This window comes from Brienomyrus brachyistius, chromosome 21 (assembly GCF_023856365.1).
Source record: "Brienomyrus brachyistius isolate T26 chromosome 21, BBRACH_0.4, whole genome shotgun sequence".
Taxonomy (NCBI): Eukaryota; Metazoa; Chordata; class Actinopteri; order Osteoglossiformes; family Mormyridae; genus Brienomyrus; species Brienomyrus brachyistius.
The window spans coordinates 13,660,453-13,682,952 of record NC_064553.1 but is presented as its reverse complement, the minus strand read 5'-3'; the positions used below and the strand labels follow the sequence as shown (position 1 = coordinate 13,682,952).

The 22,500-nt window shown below is 44.6% G+C and overlaps 2 protein-coding genes and 2 non-coding genes across 4 annotated transcripts; 2 read left to right on the top strand and 2 right to left on the bottom strand.

The window, feature by feature from the left end:
• The first annotated feature begins 298 nt into the window (after positions 1-298).
• On the top strand, positions 299-371 carry trnar-ucg (transfer RNA arginine (anticodon UCG)). The gene has a single exon. It is a non-coding gene; the product is annotated as a tRNA-Arg (tRNA).
• A 3,535-nt stretch (positions 372-3,906) lies between these two features.
• On the bottom strand, positions 3,907-10,348 carry LOC125716461 (elongation factor 2). The gene is made up of 13 exons (XM_048988754.1): positions 10,204-10,348; positions 8,690-8,904; positions 8,079-8,260; positions 7,686-7,897; positions 7,360-7,538; positions 7,145-7,250; positions 6,483-6,735; positions 5,996-6,191; positions 5,496-5,862; positions 4,886-5,239; positions 4,581-4,763; positions 4,354-4,486; positions 3,907-4,261 (listed from the first exon to the last, which is right to left on the bottom strand). Exons 1-13 carry the CDS (start codon positions 10,204-10,206, stop codon positions 4,068-4,070), a joined length of 2,577 nt encoding a protein of 858 aa, XP_048844711.1. The 5' UTR covers positions 10,207-10,348; the 3' UTR covers positions 3,907-4,067.
• On the bottom strand, positions 7,014-7,081 carry LOC125717187 (small nucleolar RNA SNORD37). The gene has a single exon (XR_007384500.1). It is a non-coding gene; the product is annotated as a small nucleolar RNA SNORD37 (small nucleolar RNA).
• Positions 10,349-16,315: 5,967 nt separating the features above from the next.
• Positions 16,316-21,318, top strand: LOC125716462 (cyclic AMP-responsive element-binding protein 3-like protein 3-B). Its single transcript, XM_048988755.1, has 10 exons — positions 16,316-16,488; positions 17,199-17,351; positions 17,466-17,727; positions 17,853-17,962; positions 18,363-18,473; positions 18,579-18,685; positions 18,961-19,029; positions 19,127-19,211; positions 19,307-19,406; positions 19,542-21,318. Exons 1-10 carry the CDS (start codon positions 16,465-16,467, stop codon positions 19,805-19,807), a joined length of 1,287 nt encoding a protein of 428 aa, XP_048844712.1. The 5' UTR covers positions 16,316-16,464; the 3' UTR covers positions 19,808-21,318.
• Positions 21,319-22,500: the final 1,182 nt, after the last annotated feature.

Genomic DNA, 22,500 nt, shown 5'->3' with positions numbered 1-22,500 from the left:
CTCTTCTGAAGTACTTACATCATCTTCAGTCGAGAGCACATCTCTGGCTGATCCTAGAAGGTGACCGCGTGGCCTAATGGATAAGGCGTTTGACTTCGGATCAGAAGATTGAGGGTTTGAGTCCCTTTGTGGTTGTTCATTAGAGGGTTCAACTTCCAGTGTCTGAGTTATATCACCAGTGGGCCCTTTGATGTCCTACTGAGCCATGGCATATACCGTTAATTTTAGTTCTACTTCTCTTCTGAAGTACTTACATCATCTTCAGTCGAGAGCACATCTCTGGCTGATCCTACAAGGTGACCGCGTGGCCTAATGGATAAGGCGTCTGACTTCGGATCAGAAGATTGAGGGTTCGAGTCCCTTCGTGGTTGTTCATTAGAGGATTCAACTTCCAGTTATATCACCAGTGGGCTCTTCGATGTCCTACTGAGTCATGTCACCCTTTATTTTAGTTCTACTTCTCTTCTGAAAGCAGCTGACTTTCTAAATTAAGACATGGGTAATACTACCGATGATGTAATGGTAAATATTCAGTTTGAAGTTGTAGTTGTTATGTATGAATTCTCACCTCTCAGTGAGTAATCAATATCATTTGCCTTGACAAAAATCACATTTTTAAGTAATTTAAAGTATTTTGAGGTAATCAAGGGGATCACTGCATTCATAATGGTGCAACAAAAGTTCCCTGGGCGTGTGTCTGGGTGACCCCCCAGTCCATTATTCCTGTATACACCCAGCCAATATATGCAGTTTCTACAGATAACGGCTTTAGAAAAGTAGTGTATGATATTTTTAAAGTACCATCCATTTTCCAAATCACTCATCCTACTGGGTCGTGGGTGGTCCGGAGCCTAGCCCAGAAGCAATGGGAACAGAACAACCCAGGATAGGGGGCCAGCCCATTGCAGGGCACATTCACACACCATTCATTCACACATGCAGTCCTATAGGCAACTCCAATTAGCTTCAACATGTTTTTGGACCATGGGGGGAAACTAGAGTACTTGGAGGAAACCCCACGACGACATGGGGATAACTCCACACACGTAACCCAGGCGGAGACTTGAACCCGGGTTCCAGAGGTGTGAGGCAACAGTGCTAACCACTGCACCACCATGCCAACCCTTTTAAAGTACCACCAATTGTTAAATGACATTTATCACTACTGCCAACAAATATATAATACTGGTATTTTCCTTTGCACATTCAGGCGAATACCATATATCTCAGTGATTCTAGAAATTACAACATAGCTTACTCCTGAAACACTAGTCGCTTTAGCATAACACGTTGAAGTGAAACAGAGGACATGGATTTTGTCAAAAATGGCAATAACATGAGTGGAAGTCTAACTAGTAAGTGAAGTTTTGTCAGCAGTACAGTATGCAAAATAAGTACAAAATACAAAAACAGTAAGTATGAGCAAAATTACTATTTTGGGGGAAATCTTTCACCTAAAAGATTTGTTCTGATTCATTCACCAACTTGTTCAGTGACACTCCCTGTTTGCATAAAATAGTTCAGAAACACGTGTTCTGATATGTTGAAAGATACTGCTAAGGAGTAAGCTAAATGCCAATAACAATATTTGCTACTGAATTGTAGTCTTGGCAATATTATAAGTCTTGGCAAATGTTGAAATGTTGATGCCTTAGCTACGATCATGTTTGTTAAAAATACAAACCTAAAAAATCATCACAGAGTAAGCCAAGAAAACCAAATGCTAATGAACCTTGGTTAGAATTGTTTTTAATCATGAAAACACTTCACCGCTAAAATCTGTTTGCAGCACACGGGAAGTCACTGCACATGTAGGCTACATACTACACCAGGGCTGAATCTCAATACAATGAACGAAAAGATTGTACTTGTGGTCTTGGCAAAACCAGTCTTGCTAACTTGCTTTTCAAGAATGAACTTGGGGTGCAGTGAATCATGGGATTGGTCTCGTTCGGCGAGATTGCAACCGATGTACACTATGTTGCCAAAAGTATTGGGACACCCCTCCAGATAATTCAATTCAGGTGTTCCAATCGCTTACATAGCCGGAAGCAATTGGGAACAACAGCAACTCAACCACAAAGTGGTAGGCCATGTAAAATCACAGAATGGGGACAACGCATGCTGAAGGGCACAATGTGCAGAAGTTGCCAATTGTCCGCAGACCTCCAAACTTCATGTGGCTTTCATATTAGCTCAAGAACAGAGCACAGAGAACTTCATGGAATGGGTTTCCAGGGCTGAGCAGCTGCATCCAAGCCTTACATCACCAAATGCAAAGTGTCGGATGCAGTGATGTAAAGCACGCCGCCACTGGACTCTAAAGCAGTAGGAACATGTTCTCTGGAGTGATGAATCACATTTCTCTGTCTGGCAATCCGATGGATGAGTCTGGGTTTGGCGGTTGCCAAGAGATCGGTCCTTGCCTGACTGCATTGTGCCAAGTTGGTGGAGGGGGGATTATGGTGTGGGGTTGTTTTTTTTAGGAGTTGGGCGAGGCCCATTAGTTCCAGTGAAAGGAATTCTTAATGCTGCAGCATACATTTTGGACAATTTCATGCTCCAAGCTTTGTGGGAACAGTTTGAGGAGGGACCCTACCTGTTCCAACATGGCACAAAGCAAGGTTGTCGCAGCTGCAGAGGGTGGGTCGACTCCATATGAAAGCCTATGTATTAAGAATGGAATGTCATTAAAGTTCATGTTTGTGTAAAGGTAGGCATCCCAATACTTTTGGCAATGAAGTGTATCGTTGATATTTGGGGTGGAGCAAGACCCAACATCCGGGCATTTTTTTACCATCCTCATACCTCGCAATCACTCCTTCAGAATGCAAGACCCAAGCGAGTGACCGGAGTTGGTGAGCAGGGGATGGAGAGACTCCTGATCATTCATTTACATACGATACACATACGATCAGCCAATCAGATGCTCACCCACTACTGCCTCTATTGAGCATCCGTGCTCTCACTGGTCACTTAATCTTGTGCTTTTAGTGCCAGGTGAACAATGGGACTGAATAAGCCACCATAAGCTCCATCTTTTACCAAGGCTGGCAAATGTGACTTGTGTCAGCAGGTCTTTCACTTTGCAGTCAAATATGTCAATCACAACGAAGTAACTGAGCTGAGGCATGGGTAGAACCGATCAATAATTGTACAAATTTGTAAATTAGGATGTCCCAGACTATAGTAACACCAGCCCTAGCCAGTTAGCAAACCACCTACAAATGACCCCACGCCATTAGTCCAGAGCGGCTGTGTCGGATGGTGTCAGACTATGGTTCTGGGCTCATAAGCAGAAGATCGTTAGTCGAAATCTTGTGGCTGGCAGTGACTGCAATGATAAGCCCAATCAGCCTGACCGACCTGCTTCTATCCAATGTTAAGGCACTTCGGATAAGACTGTTAAATAAATATAATATACTCAAGGTCAGGTATAATATACTCAGTGTACCCTAGATCGCAAAAAAAAAGGCATGCAGTAATAACCTTAGTATTATAGCAAGTTACACCTTTGTTTCAATAACTTCTCTAAACCACGCTGGAGAGTTAAATCGCAATTGGCATAAAAGTGACTTTTATAGAAGACTGACTTCAGTTAACTGGTGATTTCAACGTAGATTTTAGGAACTCGCACATGTGAGCATAAATCAAAGAACTGCGACATGTCGATAAGTGGATCAGTGTATTGATTACTCTTCCCTGCAGGAGAGTTAAGTTGCCAATGCAGGGGTCTATCAAGTTTTAAAAGGATGGGTATAACCTGCCCTCTGACTGCATAAAAACTACAGGTTCTTGGGCAAGATCCCTTGAATATAAAGTGACAGGTACCTGCATTACATGCCGGTTATGCGGAAAAGCAGTCACTTAAATACTAACCAACACAAACCAAACATCACATTAACATTCAATCTGGAATTTGTTTATTTTTTCCCCATTAGCTGATGAAGTCAGTTTGCAAGTTGGCAAGTGTTCTGATGGCCATGTATGGTACAGTCCAGTCCATCACGCAGATTGATCAGGAGGAAAGAGGGTGGGGGTTGAAGGAAGGGAGAATGAAATGACATTTACAGCTTGTCCAAGTAGTTGTCCAGGGCTGGGATGCCCTCTTTCAGCCCCTTGCGCTTGCGGGTCTCTGCGACAATCTGACAGGGCCTGGAGGTGCTGTCGCTGGGGTCGCCTGGGAGAATCTGCCAGTGGTCAAACACACACTGTGGGAAGGCCTGCCCTCCGGTGTTGGAGCGCAGATCTGCTGTGAAACCTGTGCGGAGGGGGAAGCAATTTTAAAAAACAGGTCCATGTGCCACCAGTGAAGGCTCTTTAGGGCATTGGGGGGGGGGGGGTGTCACTCACCAAATGACTCATTGACTGGCAGGTAGGCCTTGACGATGAACATGGGCGTGCCCATCACCTGGGCCTCCTCAAACACGTGCCCACGCTTCCTGTTCAGCACACCATAGATTCCACCAACCACTTGTTCTGGGCACTGCAGGTGGAGCAAAACAGGAGTCAAACCATCAGAAATGAGAGGATAAAGCACAGCGTACTAAAGAAAGCCCTTAACGGGGTGGGACACAGACCTGGATCTCCACTAGGTAGATGGGCTCCATAAGGCGCGGGGCAGCAGTGAGCTGGCAGGCATAGAGCACCCTGCGGGCCGTGGGGATGATCTGACCGCCACCACGGTGGATGGCGTCTGCGTGCAGGGTCACGTCGTGGATGTCGAAGCGGATGGCACGCATGTTCTCTTCACATAGAGCACCCTGAAGGACCAGGCAACCATTCACCGAACTGTTAAACCCATAACACCTACACATTGGTAAGTCACTCTTACAAGAAACCCTAGAAATTTTTCAAACATGTAAAAACAAGGTCAAGCCCTTACCTCTTTGGTTGCCCACTGGAAACCAGCCACAACGCTGTCCTTGATCTCATTCAGGTACTGCACTCCCTTGGTCACATCCACCAGGACGTTGGGTCCCGTCCCATCAGGTCCAAAGCACCAGATCTTACGAGCCTCAGTCACCTCCCACTCGTACTTGTCGGCGAGGTAGCGCGCGCGAGCCTTGAGCTCCTGCCGCGATGACACATCACCCTTCTCGATGTCCTCAGCCAGGCCATCGGGGAAGGGCCGGGCGCGCATGTACAGCCTGTTGTGCTTGTTGGGGGACTTGGACAAGCACATCTGATCGGATTCTTCACTCACGGTCTCTCTGTAGGACACCACAGGGTCTGATTTCTGTTAAAGAGAAAGTCCATGTGTTTAAATGGGTACATCACCAGGCGCTACCAGACACACCTTAAGAAAGGCAATTTTTTTTTGCTCAGAGTAAGCTTGTCTTGAGAAGGCAGAGGTCATTTCATGTTTGCATTGTGATCTGCTTAACAGTTCAGAAAACAGACCAACATAATCTACAACTCAGCCTGACATTCTCCGGGGGAACTCGCCTCACAAAACACCTACCAGCAGCTCCTACCAGCCCAAGGCTGCTTACCTTCAGTGGAATGCAGGCATGGTCCTCCTCCAAGTCCTTAAGACAGATCTCCAAATGCAGCTCCCCAGCTCCAGCGATGATGTGCTCACCAGACTCCTCGATGATGCACTGCACCATGGGGTCTGACTTGGCTAGGCGTTTCAGGCCTTCGACCAGCTTGGGCAGGTCCGCTGGGTTTTTGGCCTCCACGGCCACCCTCACTACTGGGCTGACGCTGAACTTCATCACACGCATGTTGTGGGCCTGCTCGAAGGTGGTGATGGTGCCCGTCTTCACCAGGAACTGGTCCACGCCCACCAAACCCACAATGTTCCCGCACGGCACATCCTCAATGGGCTCCACGTAGCGACCCATCATAAGGATGGTCCTGCATCACAAGACAAGGACAGGAGGACAAGCCGCGTTCAGACACTGCATGATGCTGGCCAACACAAGCAGCCACGTAACCGACAATCGTGCCAAGACTCGGCACAGCCAGAGATGCAGACATTCCCACTGACCTCTGGATGGGTTTCAGATAGAGGTCCTCCTTCTTTCCAGGAGTGTAGTTTGGTCCCATGATGCGCACCTTCAGACCAGTGGACACGCAGCCGGAGAAGACGCGGCCGAAGGCGTAGAAACGGCCCTTGTCGGAGGTGGGCACCATTTTGGAGATGTACATCATCAAGGGGGCTTTGGGGTCGCAGTTCTTGATACCTGGGGGGGAGGAGGGATTGAGGCGGGTTACTAAATACCCCCAAAACATCCCAGCAGCAGTTCCAACAAAGCACCATCATCCACATTTCTGCTGTCCAATCAATAATTCCAGTTTGTTGATATGAAACCTAAATTCTCACCTAACTAGTATAACACAGGCCACTAAGAGTAACCAAGGCTTAAGCACACTTTAATCCATCTACCTAATTGAGTCAAACGATTTGTCTTAATAGCACTGGAGCAAGAGCTACCATAGCTTTTAGCCTAGCGGCGACGCTGATCGCGGCGTACCCATGGCAGCCTCGTCGTCGCCGGGGCCCTCATACAGCAGCTCGCAGCGATACTTCTGAGCTGTGACGGGGGAGGGCAGATGGATGGTGATCATCTGGAGAAGGGCTTCTCCAGCGGGGAGCCAGCGACGCATCACCGCCTTCAGCAGCGGCTTGCCCTCCTTATCCTTGTCCTCGGCGTCCAGCTTGATGTCGAGCTTCTCAATGAGCTTGGCTGTCTCATCCTTCTTGAAGTTCATGATGGCATCGAACACCTGACAGTTTGGTGAGGAGATGGGCAGCAATTTAAATTTTAGGACCACTGCACACATGGTCCGCACCATGTAAGGGATTTGATGTCGACGGGTTGCCAAGTCAGTCTCAGCGCAAACTTTTAGATGTAGTAGCACATGTACACCTACAACAAATCCTATACCAACAGTGAAGTGCAGGAGATTTAATGAGACACCATGACGAGACACCCCCCCTCTACGGTCTCTCTGGTCCAGGTCCCATGGTTTAGCCCCTCCCTCCCACGCAGCATCGCCATGCTCATCAGACTGAAAGCTCTCATCACAGAACAATCAGGTCAAAGTGAAGAAAGTTTAAGTCATCCTCTGGTAGCAGGCCGTGCCGGTAGTATGAGAGAACCCGCCTTCACTTTCGTCACCCTACGTTCCTCACCTTGAAGATAGGGTCCAGGATGAGCTGAGCGAAGGTACGGGGAAGCTTCTTGCCATCAGGGCCACTGGCGGTCTTGCTGAATTTGCCGGTGGCTGGGTCAAAGAACCTACGGAGATACGAACCACATCGCCGTTCACACATCGATATGCCGACTTGGGCAAAATCTTCACCCGAGGTGACGCCCACTAAAAACGGCAAAGTCAGAATGTTCTCACCTGTCTCCCCACAGCTTCTTCATCATGTCCTCCACCTTCTTGCAGCGCTCGGCCGGCCCCAGCTGCCCCTCCCCCTTAGCAGCGAACTTAGCCACATACATCTCAGCGAACTGTTTCAGGGTGAAGGCCCAGCCGTGGAGACCAGAACCAAAGCCCACGGTGCCAACAACCGGGTCGATCTGAAAGATGCAGGAAAAGCAATGCTAAAGGAGTCTGGCAAGCATCAAGATTTAGAGTGATACTCTAACAACTATACCGGCAAATAAAAAGCCTACGACAATCATTCACCAACAACCAGCCCCTAAGAGGACCCAAACCAGCCGCACCATGATGTTGCCCATGGGTCCACCCTCATCCTCGCCGTAAGTGGAGATGATGACGTTCACGTTCTCCACAATCCTCTGGAAGGTCTGGTAGAGCTCCTCCGGCACCAGCTGCAGCTCCAGCAGGGCACGGTCCATCTTGTTCATCATGAGCACAGGCTTGATCCTCTCAGCAATTGCCTGCCTCAGCACAGTCTCGGTCTGCACACACACGCCTGAGGAAATAACGCACCCACGAGCTTATCGGTTGGGCTCAAATCACCGAAGGATTTAATATTACACACAGCCAGAGTGATTGTACACGCAGAAGCAAATCCTAAAAGTGAACGCTCCGAACTGATTTCGCCAAACACAACAAACGGCTCCAAGTGAAGTGCAGCGGCAAAGTCATCTCACCCGACACGCAGTCCACAACCACCAGGGCACCGTCAGTGACACGAAGGGCAGCCGTCACCTCGGAGGAGAAGTCGACGTGACCCGGGGAGTCGATGAGGTTGATCAGGAAACCAGAACCATCCTTGCACTGCTTAATGAAGGCCAGGTCGTTCTCAGTTAGCTCATAGTACATAGAAATGGCACTGCAGGAAAGAGAGATCGGAAACAATTAGAAGTCGTGACTGGTGGGTCACACAGTCCAACATATAACTGAAATCTCCAAACACAGCCAGATGCTCTAGCTAACAGACAGCTACTTCTTGAGAACTTGTCTTGTGTCTGTATCTCAATGTTATAAAGGTAGCACATATTTATATTTCACTTGTTCAATGCTTGTATTAGTCACATGCAGGGTATACAGTCAGACCATGACCTGCAAGGTGGTTCACTGTTGCCAACAGTATGGCCAACAAGATGAGGAAAGTAGGCATTTGAAGGTTTAATGTCATTGTTAATGTCTATGGTGACCAACACCAGCAACATTTCATCTCGGTGTATGAACCGATGAATGACAGACTGATTTGAGAAGCCTTCATGTCAGAACCCAAGCAGGCCCCACCATGGAGACTCACGTGGATTTGATGGTGATGCAGCGCTCCTGCTCATCTTTGCGCGTGTCCGTGAAACGTGTCTCCCCGGCACGGGCAGAGGCGATGATGCCAGCCTTGGACACCAGGGAGTCTGTCAGGGTGGATTTCCCGTGGTCCACGTGCGCGATCACAGACATGTTTCGGATGTTGGACTTCTTGTCCATGATGGCACGGATTTGGTCTACGGTAAAATTCACCTGAAACAAGTATGTTTAGGTCATCCAACATGTTGACAAACCGCAGCAACAGAAACCATGAAAGTAGGCAAGCAAGTGACTAAACCAAAAGGTATTCTCCAGCAGTACACACACATTCAAATCAACAACCATCACGGTTACCTATCGACTATGATATACTGATCAGTTCATTAGCTAGAGAATTTTTATTAACGCTATTGTATTACTGCCGCATTATGAACCATCAATGAACTGTGTTGTGTGCAGTTGCTGCAGCACTGCAATATCCATGACGTTCAACACAAATCTGTTAAAATTCACTGTCCTGGTTTATTTCCCATGCATGTGTGCAACACCTGTTTAAATTATTTGCAATTGCAGTGAATCTCAACATAAACATTTCATAGACATACATAATGAATATCATCTCCCGCATCCCTGTATCAACTTGCTAAACAATATTCACATAACACCCAACATAACTGACCGTAATATTTAAATATCAATAGGTCAATTTCAAGTCTGAAATCGCACACTGATGGGAAATATCGTTGATGGTATGTTGCATCATACGTGGCGACTTGTGTGGAAAGGCAGTGTGCAGATACAGGGCCAGTCTAATCCAACCCGAGGCCTACGACCAGTGAGTCATCGACATACAATTACACTGAAACGCCAAGTTGGACAAGCAAATCAAAAATTGCCGCAATTCCACGCATCGCTTAACAGCGCGGCCTATGGACGGAAGAGCGAAGGTTCACTTAAGGCAGTGACCACGTGTCCAAATGCCGGCGTTTCGGCAATGACGCTGCGGAGCGTCCATACCCAACGCTCTCCAAGCTTATGCGTTGGCGTAGTCCAGGATACCAGTATACGCCATTCAATATACACGATAAAAACAGCAATACGCTTCGATACATACTCTTCAGCCTTATATCCATCTTTCCGGTTAGGAGGGTGACGTCACGTCTAGGCGGACTATGAAACGATGATCAAAAAATGTGCATCGCTAAAGCCGGCTATCGATGAAAAATTAAGACACGGATCACTCCCCGAGTACTGCAACGCACCCAACACTTACACATTTCTCTTTTTAAAGACGCTCAAACAAAAGGATTTCAATCTCCCAGTGGTACAGCTGCGGAAACCCCACTTGTCGCCATACAAAAGGTGCCATCTTGTGCAGAGGCCGCCTTGTCTCGCCGTCTATCTCAGTCATCCGGTTAGACACCGAACCCTCCCTGGCTTAATAGTCGGCCAGAAGGCCACGCGGAGCATATAGGTAACAGACTACAACTTAATAAGGAATCCTTGACTTACCATTTTGACAGATGGTTTACGATTCGCTTTCGGAGAACGTAAGACCCAGTGAGTACGCTGCCTACCGCAGTTCGGGATAGGCAGGGAAAAGGACGCAGACGTCGGCGCGCACGGTTTTATACTCAAGTGCAGGCCTCGCGCTCTCTACGTGTGCAAACGTGCGCGCTCACCTCTTCGGAAAAATGCGCATGCCTCCAAACTACAGCGGGGGATGTGGGGAGAGATAGAGTGCTGTTCACTTTACTACGGGCAACAGACATTAATGTAATCAGATATATCGTGCTTATTATTATTATTATAAATAATGTACTATGTATAATATAGCATTCTTGATATTGTTTCATGTTCAAATAATGATTGATTTTTATTATGTAGTTTTTTTAAACAATTTATAAAAAGTGAAATTAAATGTTTATTTACGTTACGACCTTTTAAAATAGTTATCCTGAAAGCACACATTTACGCAAAAATATGCAGGTTTACCAACTCTCACGTATCTGGCGTGACAGTCACGCTTCCTGACTCTAACGCTCACACAAGAAATCTTACAGTAAATCTATTTTATTCCATTATAAACCTAAAATTAAGTACCTCAAAAGCGTTGTGGTAATTTGCAAACCCTACAGACTATTTAGGTAATCAAACTCTTACATACATGCAAGTGTGTGCGCAGACTTGTCTCGAATTTCGAAAGTCTCACGCCAGTCAGCTGACCACAGTTGGCAATCCTGCAAATGTGTTAATAAATGCGTTAATGTGGGGAAAAAAGTATGTTTTATCCTACTGTTCACATACAAGTAGTTGTCAGGCAATAGTATTTACTTGGTGGAGATATTTTGCTTCCCACGTGGTAATAACATTCAGAAGTGTTACTTGGCCTGATCGATCGTCTCTGAACAGAGAAAATATTTGGTTTATCTGATCAGACCAAATTAGTACGAACAATATGCACATTTCCAATTTATTATTTCTTGTTTTTCTTAAAATACTTTACTGTTTTACTATTTCTATTTAAAAATGTAGTGTTCTGCGTATTTATTTTTCGTGTCACTATAGGGAGGTCTCGAAGAAACAACATTTCATTGCCTACATCTCTCTGTACTGTTGTGCATATGATGAACTTTGATTTGATTTGATCTGGCAATAGATTTGTATTGGCAATATCATGAAGGCTGGACAGGATTAATAAAAATTTAAGAGGAAACAGTTGTTTTATCACTTCATATTTTAGAAGCCTTCTCTATGTGCGTTGAGTCTGTACCACTGAATCAGGAACATCTTTGACTTTGGAGCAACCTGTATGTTGAGAAAAGTCAGTGAAGTTAATAAAAACCTTGGTGCCGTTTGATATAATTTTGGACGTCCTTGATATACATATAGTATATATAAGGTTACCACTTACTTGAATCTATCGATCTTATAAATTGTTTTTTATGTAGAATTTTGTGTAGAATTTATCTACAGAAGGATCCATACTGCATTAATGCACTATTTGCCTCACTTCGCGTCACATTGGACAAAAGAATCTGCTAAAAAAATGTGTGCTGTCAATGATTATGCAACATATAGGCAAGCTGCGAAGCCAAACTGCTCCAGCAGGTGGCACTGGCGCGCAAAGGCACACATTATCAGCATTTACAAACACAAATTCCGGAAATATATTGCTTTGGGCTGGACATTCTGTAAGTTGTGTCTTGTTAAGTAGTACAGGCAGCGGCTTTGGTGTCATTGTCTCGTCTTGTAATCTTTGTGATACTTCCCTTGAAACATCTTTGGTGATCAGAAACTATTCTATCAGTATCTGTGTAATGAACATTTTAATTAGACTCTCTGGAAGTCTGTAATTATGTAACTGGCACTATTTACAGCTCCAGATCAGATCACTCTTTTGTACAACCTGTTTTATTACCAGTAAACAAGCAGAACAAATTCAGGTGAAATTCTTTTTAGTCATATTTAGTCTTATTGTGGTGTTAAGTGAACTGAAATTTTATCAAAGATAAGACAACATTATTCATTTACACGTGACTTTGTGGAGAACCCACATCATTTGTCGCCCTGCCTCAGACCATGTAGAAATCAGCCTTTATATGATTGTGACTCAAACTCAGGGAAGATCACATTGAGTCCACGCAAAAGCTTACTTGCTAGGCTTTTTTTAAAATGGTTGCCAAAAAGGCATTAAAACTCGCTGAATACCAATTTTCCGAGACCTGGAGAGTCATAAGCTTGGCCCCAGGGCTTATGATTGGGGGGGGGGGATGCAGGCCCACCGTACCACCCCCCTGTGGAACCGGCCCTACTGTAAGGTCTATATTGTTTGTGAATTTTTAATGGGTGTGATCTCTTATTGCCAATATGTGCATAAGTGTGAATGTCTGCTTTGTTCCTGCTGAGTGTAGCTGTGAGACCCCAAAGCAGCAGCCTGAGCAGAGCAGAGCGGCGGGAACCCACACAGGCAGGCGAGTCGCTTGTGTTGCAACGTTATATGAGCTCTGCTGCCTGCTTGCACAAGAGAACTCTGCCCTTTGGAATCCCCAAGCAATAATGATAAAGTAATTGTGCTGAAATCATTATAATCTTTTCAGGCCATTGATAGGATGCAGCTCCTCTTATCTACTCTACAAACACATTAAGAGGAACAGACATCAGGAAAACAGATTCCTGCCTAAATGTTTATGCCGTATATTTGCCTGAATTCATGTGATACATACTCCTGATTGAAACGTAATACTTATACTTTAAAATACACTATAAAACCAAGTTCAGACTGACCACTTACTATTTCATATAGTTTACCAGTCAGTCATAACATTAAAACCACTGATAGGTGGAAGTGAATAACATTGATTGTCTCATTACAATGGCACTTGTCCAGGGTGTCGTTATATATTAGGTAAGTGAACAGTCAGTTCCTGAAGATGTTGGAAACAGGAAAAATGGGTGAGTGTAAGGATCAGAGAAAGTTTGACAAGGGACAAATTGTGACGGTTAGACAACTATGTCAGTTGTCGGTTGAAAACGTTAATGCTGTCTGTAGCAGGTGTCAGAACAGACAGTGCATTGCCTGCTGCATATGGGACTGTGCAGCCACGTCGGTCAGAGTCCCCACACTAACCCTGACTACTGTGCCTACAATGGGCATGAGAGCATCAGAACTGGATCATAGAGTAATGGAAGAAGGTGGTCTCATGAGCGATGTTTTCTATTACATCATGTGGACCGCCAGGTGCATTGTTTACCTGGGGAAGACATGGCACCAGGGTGCACTATGGGAAAAAGGCAAGCTGGCGGAGGCAATGTGATGCTCTGGGCAACTTTCTGCTGGCAAGCCTTGGGTCCTGTCATTCATATGGATGCTTCGACATGTACCACATACCTAACCATTGTTGCAGGCCAAGTTCACCCCTTCATGGCAATGGTGTTCCCTGATGTCAGTGGTCTCATTCAGCAGGGTAATGTATCTTCCCACACTGCAAAAATTGTTCAGGAATCATTTGAGGAATATGAGAAGGTGTTGACTTGGCCTCAAAATTCCCCAGATCTCATTCCAATCCAGCATATGTGGGATGTGCTGGACAAACATATCCAATCCATGGAAGCCCCACCTACAACTTACAGGATTTGAAGGATCTGCTGCTAAAATCTTGGTGCCGGATACCACCGTCCACCTTCAGAGATCTTGTGGAGCCCGTGCCTGAGTGAGCGACAGCTGTTTTGGCAGCACAAGGAGGATCTACACAACCTTAGGCAGCTGGTTATAATGTTATGGCTACTTGGTGGGTACCTGATACTTGATGCTGGTATATATTCATCCATTATCAAATTTCCATTCAAAGACAATGTATGATAGTGAAATATCCATCCATCTTCAATACAGCACAGAATCAAAGTTATACAGTGTCTAATAGGTAAAACAACAAAATATGCCCGGTCCTTAATCCTTGTACAACCTGGAGTGTCGAGTAATAGAGAATTTGATTCTATGTAAGAAAAATAGCCAGCCGTGTTTTCCTCAGCATTTTGTACAATTTTATATTATTAATCCTCAAAGCGGAACATGTATTGAATCATTGCAGAACAAATGATTTATGCACTTCACACTGTTTATTTGAATCACTTTTTTCAAATTACTGTCATGTATTTAATGATGGAATGCGGAGCAGTAGGAATGCAGACACGCAACAGAAAAGAGGAGAAGCTGATATAAAAAATAATCGATAACGTAGCAAAGCAGAGAGGAGAAAGCGGGAGAAAAATCAATGGTAGTAAGAGGAAAGAAAACAAGTTTGGCCAATGGGACAGAAATGAGGCGAAAGGTCGCAGGATATTATCAACAGAGAAAGATGGACAGAGAAGAAGGCAGCTGCTTATCATGTATAGGCAGTAGGCAATAGAGGTGGAAAGTTCAGGTCCTGAAAGTACAAATTCACACAAAGGTTTTGTTTCAACCAAACAGCTGAGCATTAAGAGTCACGTTCACAGAGTACCCAACTGGTTGGTTGGAGCAAAATCTCGGTCTGGATTTGTACTCTCTGGACCTGAACTTTCCAACTCTGGTAGGCAAAATGATACTGCTGCTGGGTTGAGTTCTATTTGAAAGTCTGATTTAGGAAGAACAGAACAACGGTGAAGTACTGAACACTATATTTTTATATAGATCTATATCTATAGCATCACATTATGAAAAAGATTCAGGATAGTGCCAGAATATATTAGTGTTCACTATGTCATGTTTTATGTTTTTTTTTAATTGAAAAATATTAATTTGGATTAAATATAGTAGAAGCAACAGGGTTTATCCAATATCCTGGACTATCTAAACAATAAAGAACTCTGTTTGGTCCATGTGGTCCTGAAATAGCAACGGCAGTTGATTTGTTTGGTTTTAGGTTAGCAGAACGTTGCTTGTGTATCCCAGGCTAGCTGAGTTACACCGACCCTTTTGGGGCAAATTGTGAAATACTAGTCTATGTAAATATGATGTTTAATGTTACCTGTCTAACCAAGTAAACACAGAAGGACCATCCCTGTGGACTGAAATGCAGAAATGTATTGCGAATTAAAATGAGATCATAATTTCAACCCTGGACCTGAGATAACAGTTATGGGTGTTGGAAAAAAAGCATTATCTCATATTACCAGATGCACAATAAGAACACACCCATGCATATCCGCATATGTGCTGATGCATTCTGGGATCATGTAATGGGAAGACATGTGCATGTTTTATAAATGTATGCAATATACTGCAAAATACATGTCCAATTCTATAATAACCTTATTGAATTTAATTTAATTTAAATTAAAGAAATCATAATCAAAGTAATTTATACTATTTATAATACTATTTCATTCTAAGCACAACCCTCACTAGAACTGATTTGCAGATGGATAGATTTTAATTTGACTTACGAATTATGTGTTAAATATGGCAGAAAGTCATTAAGCAGACTGACTCAAGTTGTTAAACACAAGGTGGTAGGGATAAAGTCTGAGAAATTCCACACCTTAAATTTAGATGTATTATTTATTATTATAGTATTATTTATGGAAAAAAGAAAACAAATACACAAGTTTGTGCGGTAGTATGTTAGGAAGAATCAGGGAACGGTAAAGCAGAAACGTTAAGGCGTTCAAAACAATTGGCCGGGAGAAGCAGAAAGGTTGTACCAACGTCAAGCACAATACGCAGCAAACAGGACCTGAATAAATGTAAAACACTAGTCCTACAAGATAGATGACAGAAAAGAAGCCAAACTGTCACAACTTGATGACAACGAATAGTAGAGGGCACAATATTGTGTTCTTATTTGTTGTATTGATATACTTATACAGTTCATTTACAAGCAATGTTTACAGATTTGTGTGTGTCTATTGACTCTGGATGCTTCTGTTTAGAAAAAAACCAACAAATCGTTAATTGTGTGAAAGGTAACTGCAAAGAATATGATCCCTGAGAACCTGAATACTACAATCTTTACAGGGAGGGGCCTGCGTGTTAAACACCTCCTCACGAAACGCCTGATTGGTGGAGCAGGTTCCGTCTGTCATGGCATGGCAGCCAATATGGAGGCCTTGGATTGGAAGCATTGACTGCTTTGTTGGAGTTTAAACTTTGCCCCACAGCACAGTCATGCAGAGACGCAGAGGCGAGAAGGCATGATGGTCCAAGGCGCTGGTGTCTAACAAGGAGAAAGACATTTTTTTCCCCCCATCTCAATACTTGAGTTTTATTCCAGCTGCCACTTTGGAACATTTATGATGGCACATGCCCCGAACAAGGTATGTAAATGGATTTCACTTTGCTCTTATTCAACTTTTCAGACAACCAGCAGTTTAAGTTATCATCCAGTGGGTCATGCTGATCTCTGGGAATTACAGTCCAAAGTACAAAATTGGTCTACAGCCGTTTTTTCAGAATCTGTGTTGACACTTGTATTAATTTAAGAAGATTCGAGAATGATAGGCCATGCTTTTTTTTTTTCAAATTTTCATCAGGTTCAGGCAATTTGCTGTTAATGCAGCTCGTGTGTTTTATTGATTTCCATACATCACCTTCGCCTTTTGCTATGTAAAAAAACCTTCTAATTTACTATTAATGTGAAATTGCCACATGATTCATATTATTCAACAGCTACAGCAGGAAATACTGCAAAATGCATTCTAATATCTTGACGCAAAACATTTGCTGAACTGTAGTGGATCCTTCTGTGCCGCTGGAGTGAAAGTGAATGTGCAGGAAAAAAAAATGATGCTGACGAAGAAGCATTAACCTCATATGATGTGTTATGGGGAACTTGCATATATAAGAATTTTGGGAATTCAATCTAAAAAAAAGCAATAAATAACATTGACACTGATGCTGGCATCTGAAGAAGAAGCAAAACATTTGTATTTATTTCACACACAAAATGACGTTTTTGTGATCACCTGATTTGGTACACATGTGCTGCTGTATAATCATAAATTAATTTTCTGTTGTTTTCCCCCAGGGTTACGATGGGATGGAACTCCTCGACCTCTTATTCGATCAGACGGATGGAATCCTGCGTCACGAGGAAATAGTGAGCCCGAGAGTCTGGTCAGTGCAAAATCACATCATGGATGACAGCACTGTCCTGTCAGCCTACAGTCAGTTTCCCCCTGTGAGTGATGTGTCTCAAACAGCCTCTGTTACTGGCGGCTCACGCTGCCGCTTCCCGGAGCTTAACCCGCGCGCCGTGCGTTCCTAAGTCCTGCATTTGCGTGTCCGGGTGTAGGTGCTGAGTTCTGCGGACTGCGGCAGCAGCGACACCTTCCTAGAAACCCTGCTGAGCGGCAGCGACTCTCTGTCCACCTCGGGGTCTCCCTTGTGGTCTCCCTCACCCAGTGACAGCGGGATCAGCGAGGACCCCACTTCAGACCACATGGACAGCCCCCCACCTCCCGAGAGTCCCCCACTGGAGACCCATTGCTTCCACACCCCCCCTGTCCGCACAGTCGCTCTGGAACACATGGATGGTGATGTCTCCATCAATCTGGGTGAGACACCTGGTTGACCATTTTAAACACTAAAAGTTACCTTGTACTGCATGTCAAATGTAAATATTGAACTCCGTTTAGTAGAAGTAATGTTCCCCAAATAACGGGCAGTCTCTTGCCCACAGATGGCTGGGAGGCGGGCTTCTTCCCGGAGAATACAGCTCAGAGGTCCCAGCTATCCATGGGGGCCCCACTCACTATCAAAGACCTGCTGCTTTCTGGCACCAGTGAGCCGGTGGGTATGGGGGCGACTGAGAAAATTCCTACAATTACAGAAACCACATTAGCCTTAGTACGGCGTTTCCCAACTAGGTCCTCGGGGACCCGCAGACGGCCCATGATTTTGCTCCCTGCCAGACAGTCCGCATTTTTACCGGGAGTTGGGAGGGAGCAACAACATAGACCATCTGCAGGTCCCCGAGGACCGGATTGCGAAACACTGCCTTAATCAAAAACCACTACTGGTTGAACAAGTTGGATGAGCAAGCTGGGCCCGGCATCACTTTGAAGGGTGGGCCGAGCTTTCGATTGGGTGGGTCAGGCCCAGTGTAACCCCCAATGTATCTGGACCTGAGTTGTACAGCCTGCTCTGTTTGTGGTGCTTACAGACCATAATTGGCCTGTCCTTTTCTCAGGTCCAGCAGTCTGCCCAGCAGCTCTTCCAGGAGCTGGTCCTCAATGACGACGAAAAGAAGCTGCTGGCGAAGGAAGGTGTGAGCCTCCCCACTCAGCTGCCCCTCACCAAGGTAAAGTCCCTCCACGGTCTGCTCCCCAGTGCGCTCCCAGCATGCCTTGCAACATCCAACCCTTTAACTCCCTGCCTTCCCTCTACCCAACTGTGCCCCAACCAGTTTGAGGAGAGGGTTCTGAAAAAGATTCGGAGAAAGATCCGGAATAAGCAGTCAGCCCAGGAAAGCAGGAGGAAGAAGAAGGAATACATTGATGGCCTTGAGGGGAGGTATGGACTGCTGTCAAAATAGATTTTGTACCCCATGAAAGCATATCATATTGGGCCCCCCAACCCAGACAAATCCAATCATGTTCCATATATTTTAGGGCCCCCGTCACTCACTTATGGCACCCTTAACTGGGGGTGACATCCTCATAGACTAACTGATGAAATGATGAAATGCTTAAAGACCAGACCCTGTAAACCAGAATGACTGTCATGATCATTAACCACGCTGATTTCTGATTGGCAGCAGAAGCAGCTAATGAGTTTTCTTCCATCAGAATGGCAGCGTGTAATGCACACAACCAGGAACTCCAGAGAAAAGTCCTTCAGCTGGAGAAAACCAACACGTATGTTATGCCACTATATCCCGCAGGATGGGGATGAGGCTGCATTCACCTGTTCATATGTTTGTGCAGTCAGTGACACTTACTATCCATTCTGCAGGTCTCTGGTGGAGCAGCTGCGCAGACTGCAGGCACTGGTCATGAATAGCTCCAATAAAATGGCTCAGACTGGTACCTGCATCTTGGTAAGGACTGCCGTCCCGAAAAAGAGGCACCACCAAGACTTGTGGTTGTGAGTTACAGTGATGCTGAACATTCTCTTTGCCCTCTCTTTGCCCAGGTGCTGCTTTTGTCCTTCTCTCTCATCCTTTTTCCCAGCCTGGAACCCTTCTCCTTCAGCAGGATCAGCCAAAAGACAACAGACTTCAGTGCAGTCAGAGGTTAGTCACCTTTCCATACTAGATCAAATTCCAGGAGCAGCCCTGGATTCAACGGAAGCCAGTGTACAAGAAGGTTCTGAAGAGATGTGCCCTCGCTCATGCACTGTCCCTTGCCTCTCATCCTGCTCACTGCAGTCCAGTCACGGTCACTGCACTCTGTGGTCGAGGCACCGCAGACCCTTCCGGCGTATTTGGTGGACCGGGGAGTCGAGGCCGTCGAAACATTGCTGGCTAAGATGCAACTGAGGTCAGATTTCCCAGAATCCAGTACCATCCCTCACAATAATACCCTGGAGGAGGGACATAATCGCCATGGAGACCCCATCACGGGTCACGTTGCCACAGTGACCTGGCCCACAGCACAGGACACAACACTTCGTCCGCATGCTGACGATATGTAAGGTTTGACAAGAAATTAGGTGTAAATTAATGTCACAGAGGACTTATTTTTCTGTCTTTCCTCATCCTTCTCTACAAATGCAAAATATTGATTTAGAAACTTTGGCCGACAAAAATGTACAAACCTGTAGCTGCTTCTAAATCCAATCAAACTGAAAGTGTCATTATGAGACTCGTAAATCTCCAAAGGAGATTTGACACAAAACATTCGGTCCCATAGAGGAGATTTTAGGGAGACAGACATCTGTCGTTATAGTTTTTACATTTTTTTTTGTTGTTTCTTATGTTTTGTCAAAATTTTACTAACAGTATCATGATATGATGGTGATTTTTCTAAGACAGTTGAGGGGATAAATTAATTAAATGATGCATTGGGATGGCAGTGTGTTAATTGTCTTTGTGTAAACAAATCCTAGTCCAACTTCATGCATGAACAAGATCAGTAGGAACTCGGGTTCTGCCGAAAACGTTCCTTACATGAAGTGTCTAAGCGTAGTTTGGACAAACTCCACGAACATTCTATGGAATGATTCCATTAACTGGTGTGTTTCATATGTTATGTATGAAAACACTCTGTCAAGTGTGGGGGGGTCCATTGAAGTATCGCGGGAACTTCTGTCATGAAAATGCAGGAAAAATATTCCATGCTTTCACTCTTTTTTAGAACGTTCGAACACTGTAAATATAATGTAAAAAAAAATTAAAAATTAAATGCTGAATCACTGGGGTTGGAGCCATATGATACATAACAGAGAAGAACAGGAAGGTTCTGATTAATTGGACAGGAAGCAGAAGTGTTAGGGATGATGCTACTTGATCATTTGGATAATCGGCATCTATGTCTCTATCTTTTTCTGTGTGTATTGTAATTATATATATATATATATATATGACATATATATATATATATATATATATATATATATATATATATATATATATATATATATGAGTATATGTGCACATATTCTGTCTGCAACTGCATGTTACTGTATCTGCAGGTGTGTCAGGCCAGGGCCTGGAGCCAGAAAGTAATTTGGGCTGGGGGGAGTGGTCAGCAAATTTCGAGGGCGGTTCAGACTTGTTGCCTGGCTGATTGGGAGCAAACAAATGTTGGGGTGGGGAGAGTTAAACCTGTGATTTTACTACATGTCTATGTGCCTGTTAGGCATTTTGTCTGTGTTTTGTATCTGCCTATTGCTGCCTATTTTAGGACCACACTGAGACACTTTATGCATGCTTGTGCTTGTGTGTGAATGTTTCCGGCATCAGACGTGCTCTGAGCCTCCGTCTACAGTATGTCTGTACGTGTGTCTCGACGTGTGTGTCGTCAGCGCTGTGACTGCTCCTGCACTTTGATTTGCATCATTGCACAGCACTCTCTCTCCCCCTGTCTCTCTCGCTCACTCGTCCCCCTGCTATGACAGTAAGCAGTAGGGGACAGACTTTAATCTGAAAATTGTTATTTTTTTTGACAAGGAAATGCGACTCAAATAAAGCAGATTACGTTGAACTTGCTCAAACCTACGGCTTTTATTTTTGCTTGTGGTTAGTTGTTTGGCAGCTCACTAATGCCATATTACCGAAACCAAAACCTCTGCGCTCAATATTCTGCAGAAACGCAAATCACAGACGCATGTGTCAGCAACGGTGCTACTGACATGGGCGACACCGCTTCTCGTTTCTCTTTAAAATGTTGCCAGGTCCTATTTTTTTGCGTGTGTTATGGCAGACGTGAGGTAAACTCTAAACCAGACCTGTCCAAACTGACTCCCAAACTGTCAGACACAAACATCTTCCGACAGGTTGTTTTCAGTATAATGACATGCTTATTATTTTGTGCAAAGCAGGTAGCATTTTTAATCGTCGTGTTTTGCTCTCTGTGATTCAGGGGGGGGGGGGGGGGCACTTTCTCATTAAAGCACTCTCATTTGGTGCTTTCAAGCCATGCATAATGAGTGAGGAATGCAGAGAGAAACAGAGAAGCATATTTAATGCAAACGAGTCACAGGTGGATGGATGACAACTGTGTCACCAATTTATTCACTCTGAAATACATGGGATTTACTCCTAGGTTTCTGCTAGCTAGCGCTCAATCTGACAGCCTGTCTGCACCACAGAAGCTTCTGATCTTCCTCTCCCATACACCGCTTGGGACAAAGGCATCTACGAAATAAATACATGTAAATATGAGCTCATAGATTCACTGGACAACCGGTGTGTGCACTGGACTTTCTTTCTTTCTCCCTCCTTCCAAGCGCGAGTAGTGAGGCAGTGATGCAGGAACGCGCCGACCTGCTTGCAAATGCTAATGATCCGTTTTGGCGAGCATTGTGTTTACACTGCACACACAGTTGCACTTCTATCATGCATTTAACATCTGCCGTGAAATTCACTGCTCAGTGAGGACGGCCTTCGGGTTTCGAGCAGGGAGACAAAACGCAGATGCAATTGTTTTTTATCCGCAGTGTAAGTAAATGGCTCCCTTGAAATGGTTTGATGGGGACAACAGACGACAGCCATTTGTCAGGATCCTAGCACCTCGTTGATGTCATTTTTTTCAGCCACTATCAAAATAAATTACATTATTTTTTTGTGTGATTTAATAGTTTATATTATTGTTTTAACTGCACTTAATAAGAACCACCTTTGATATCTGAATTGCAATTTACACTTCAGGCACTGAGAACTTCAT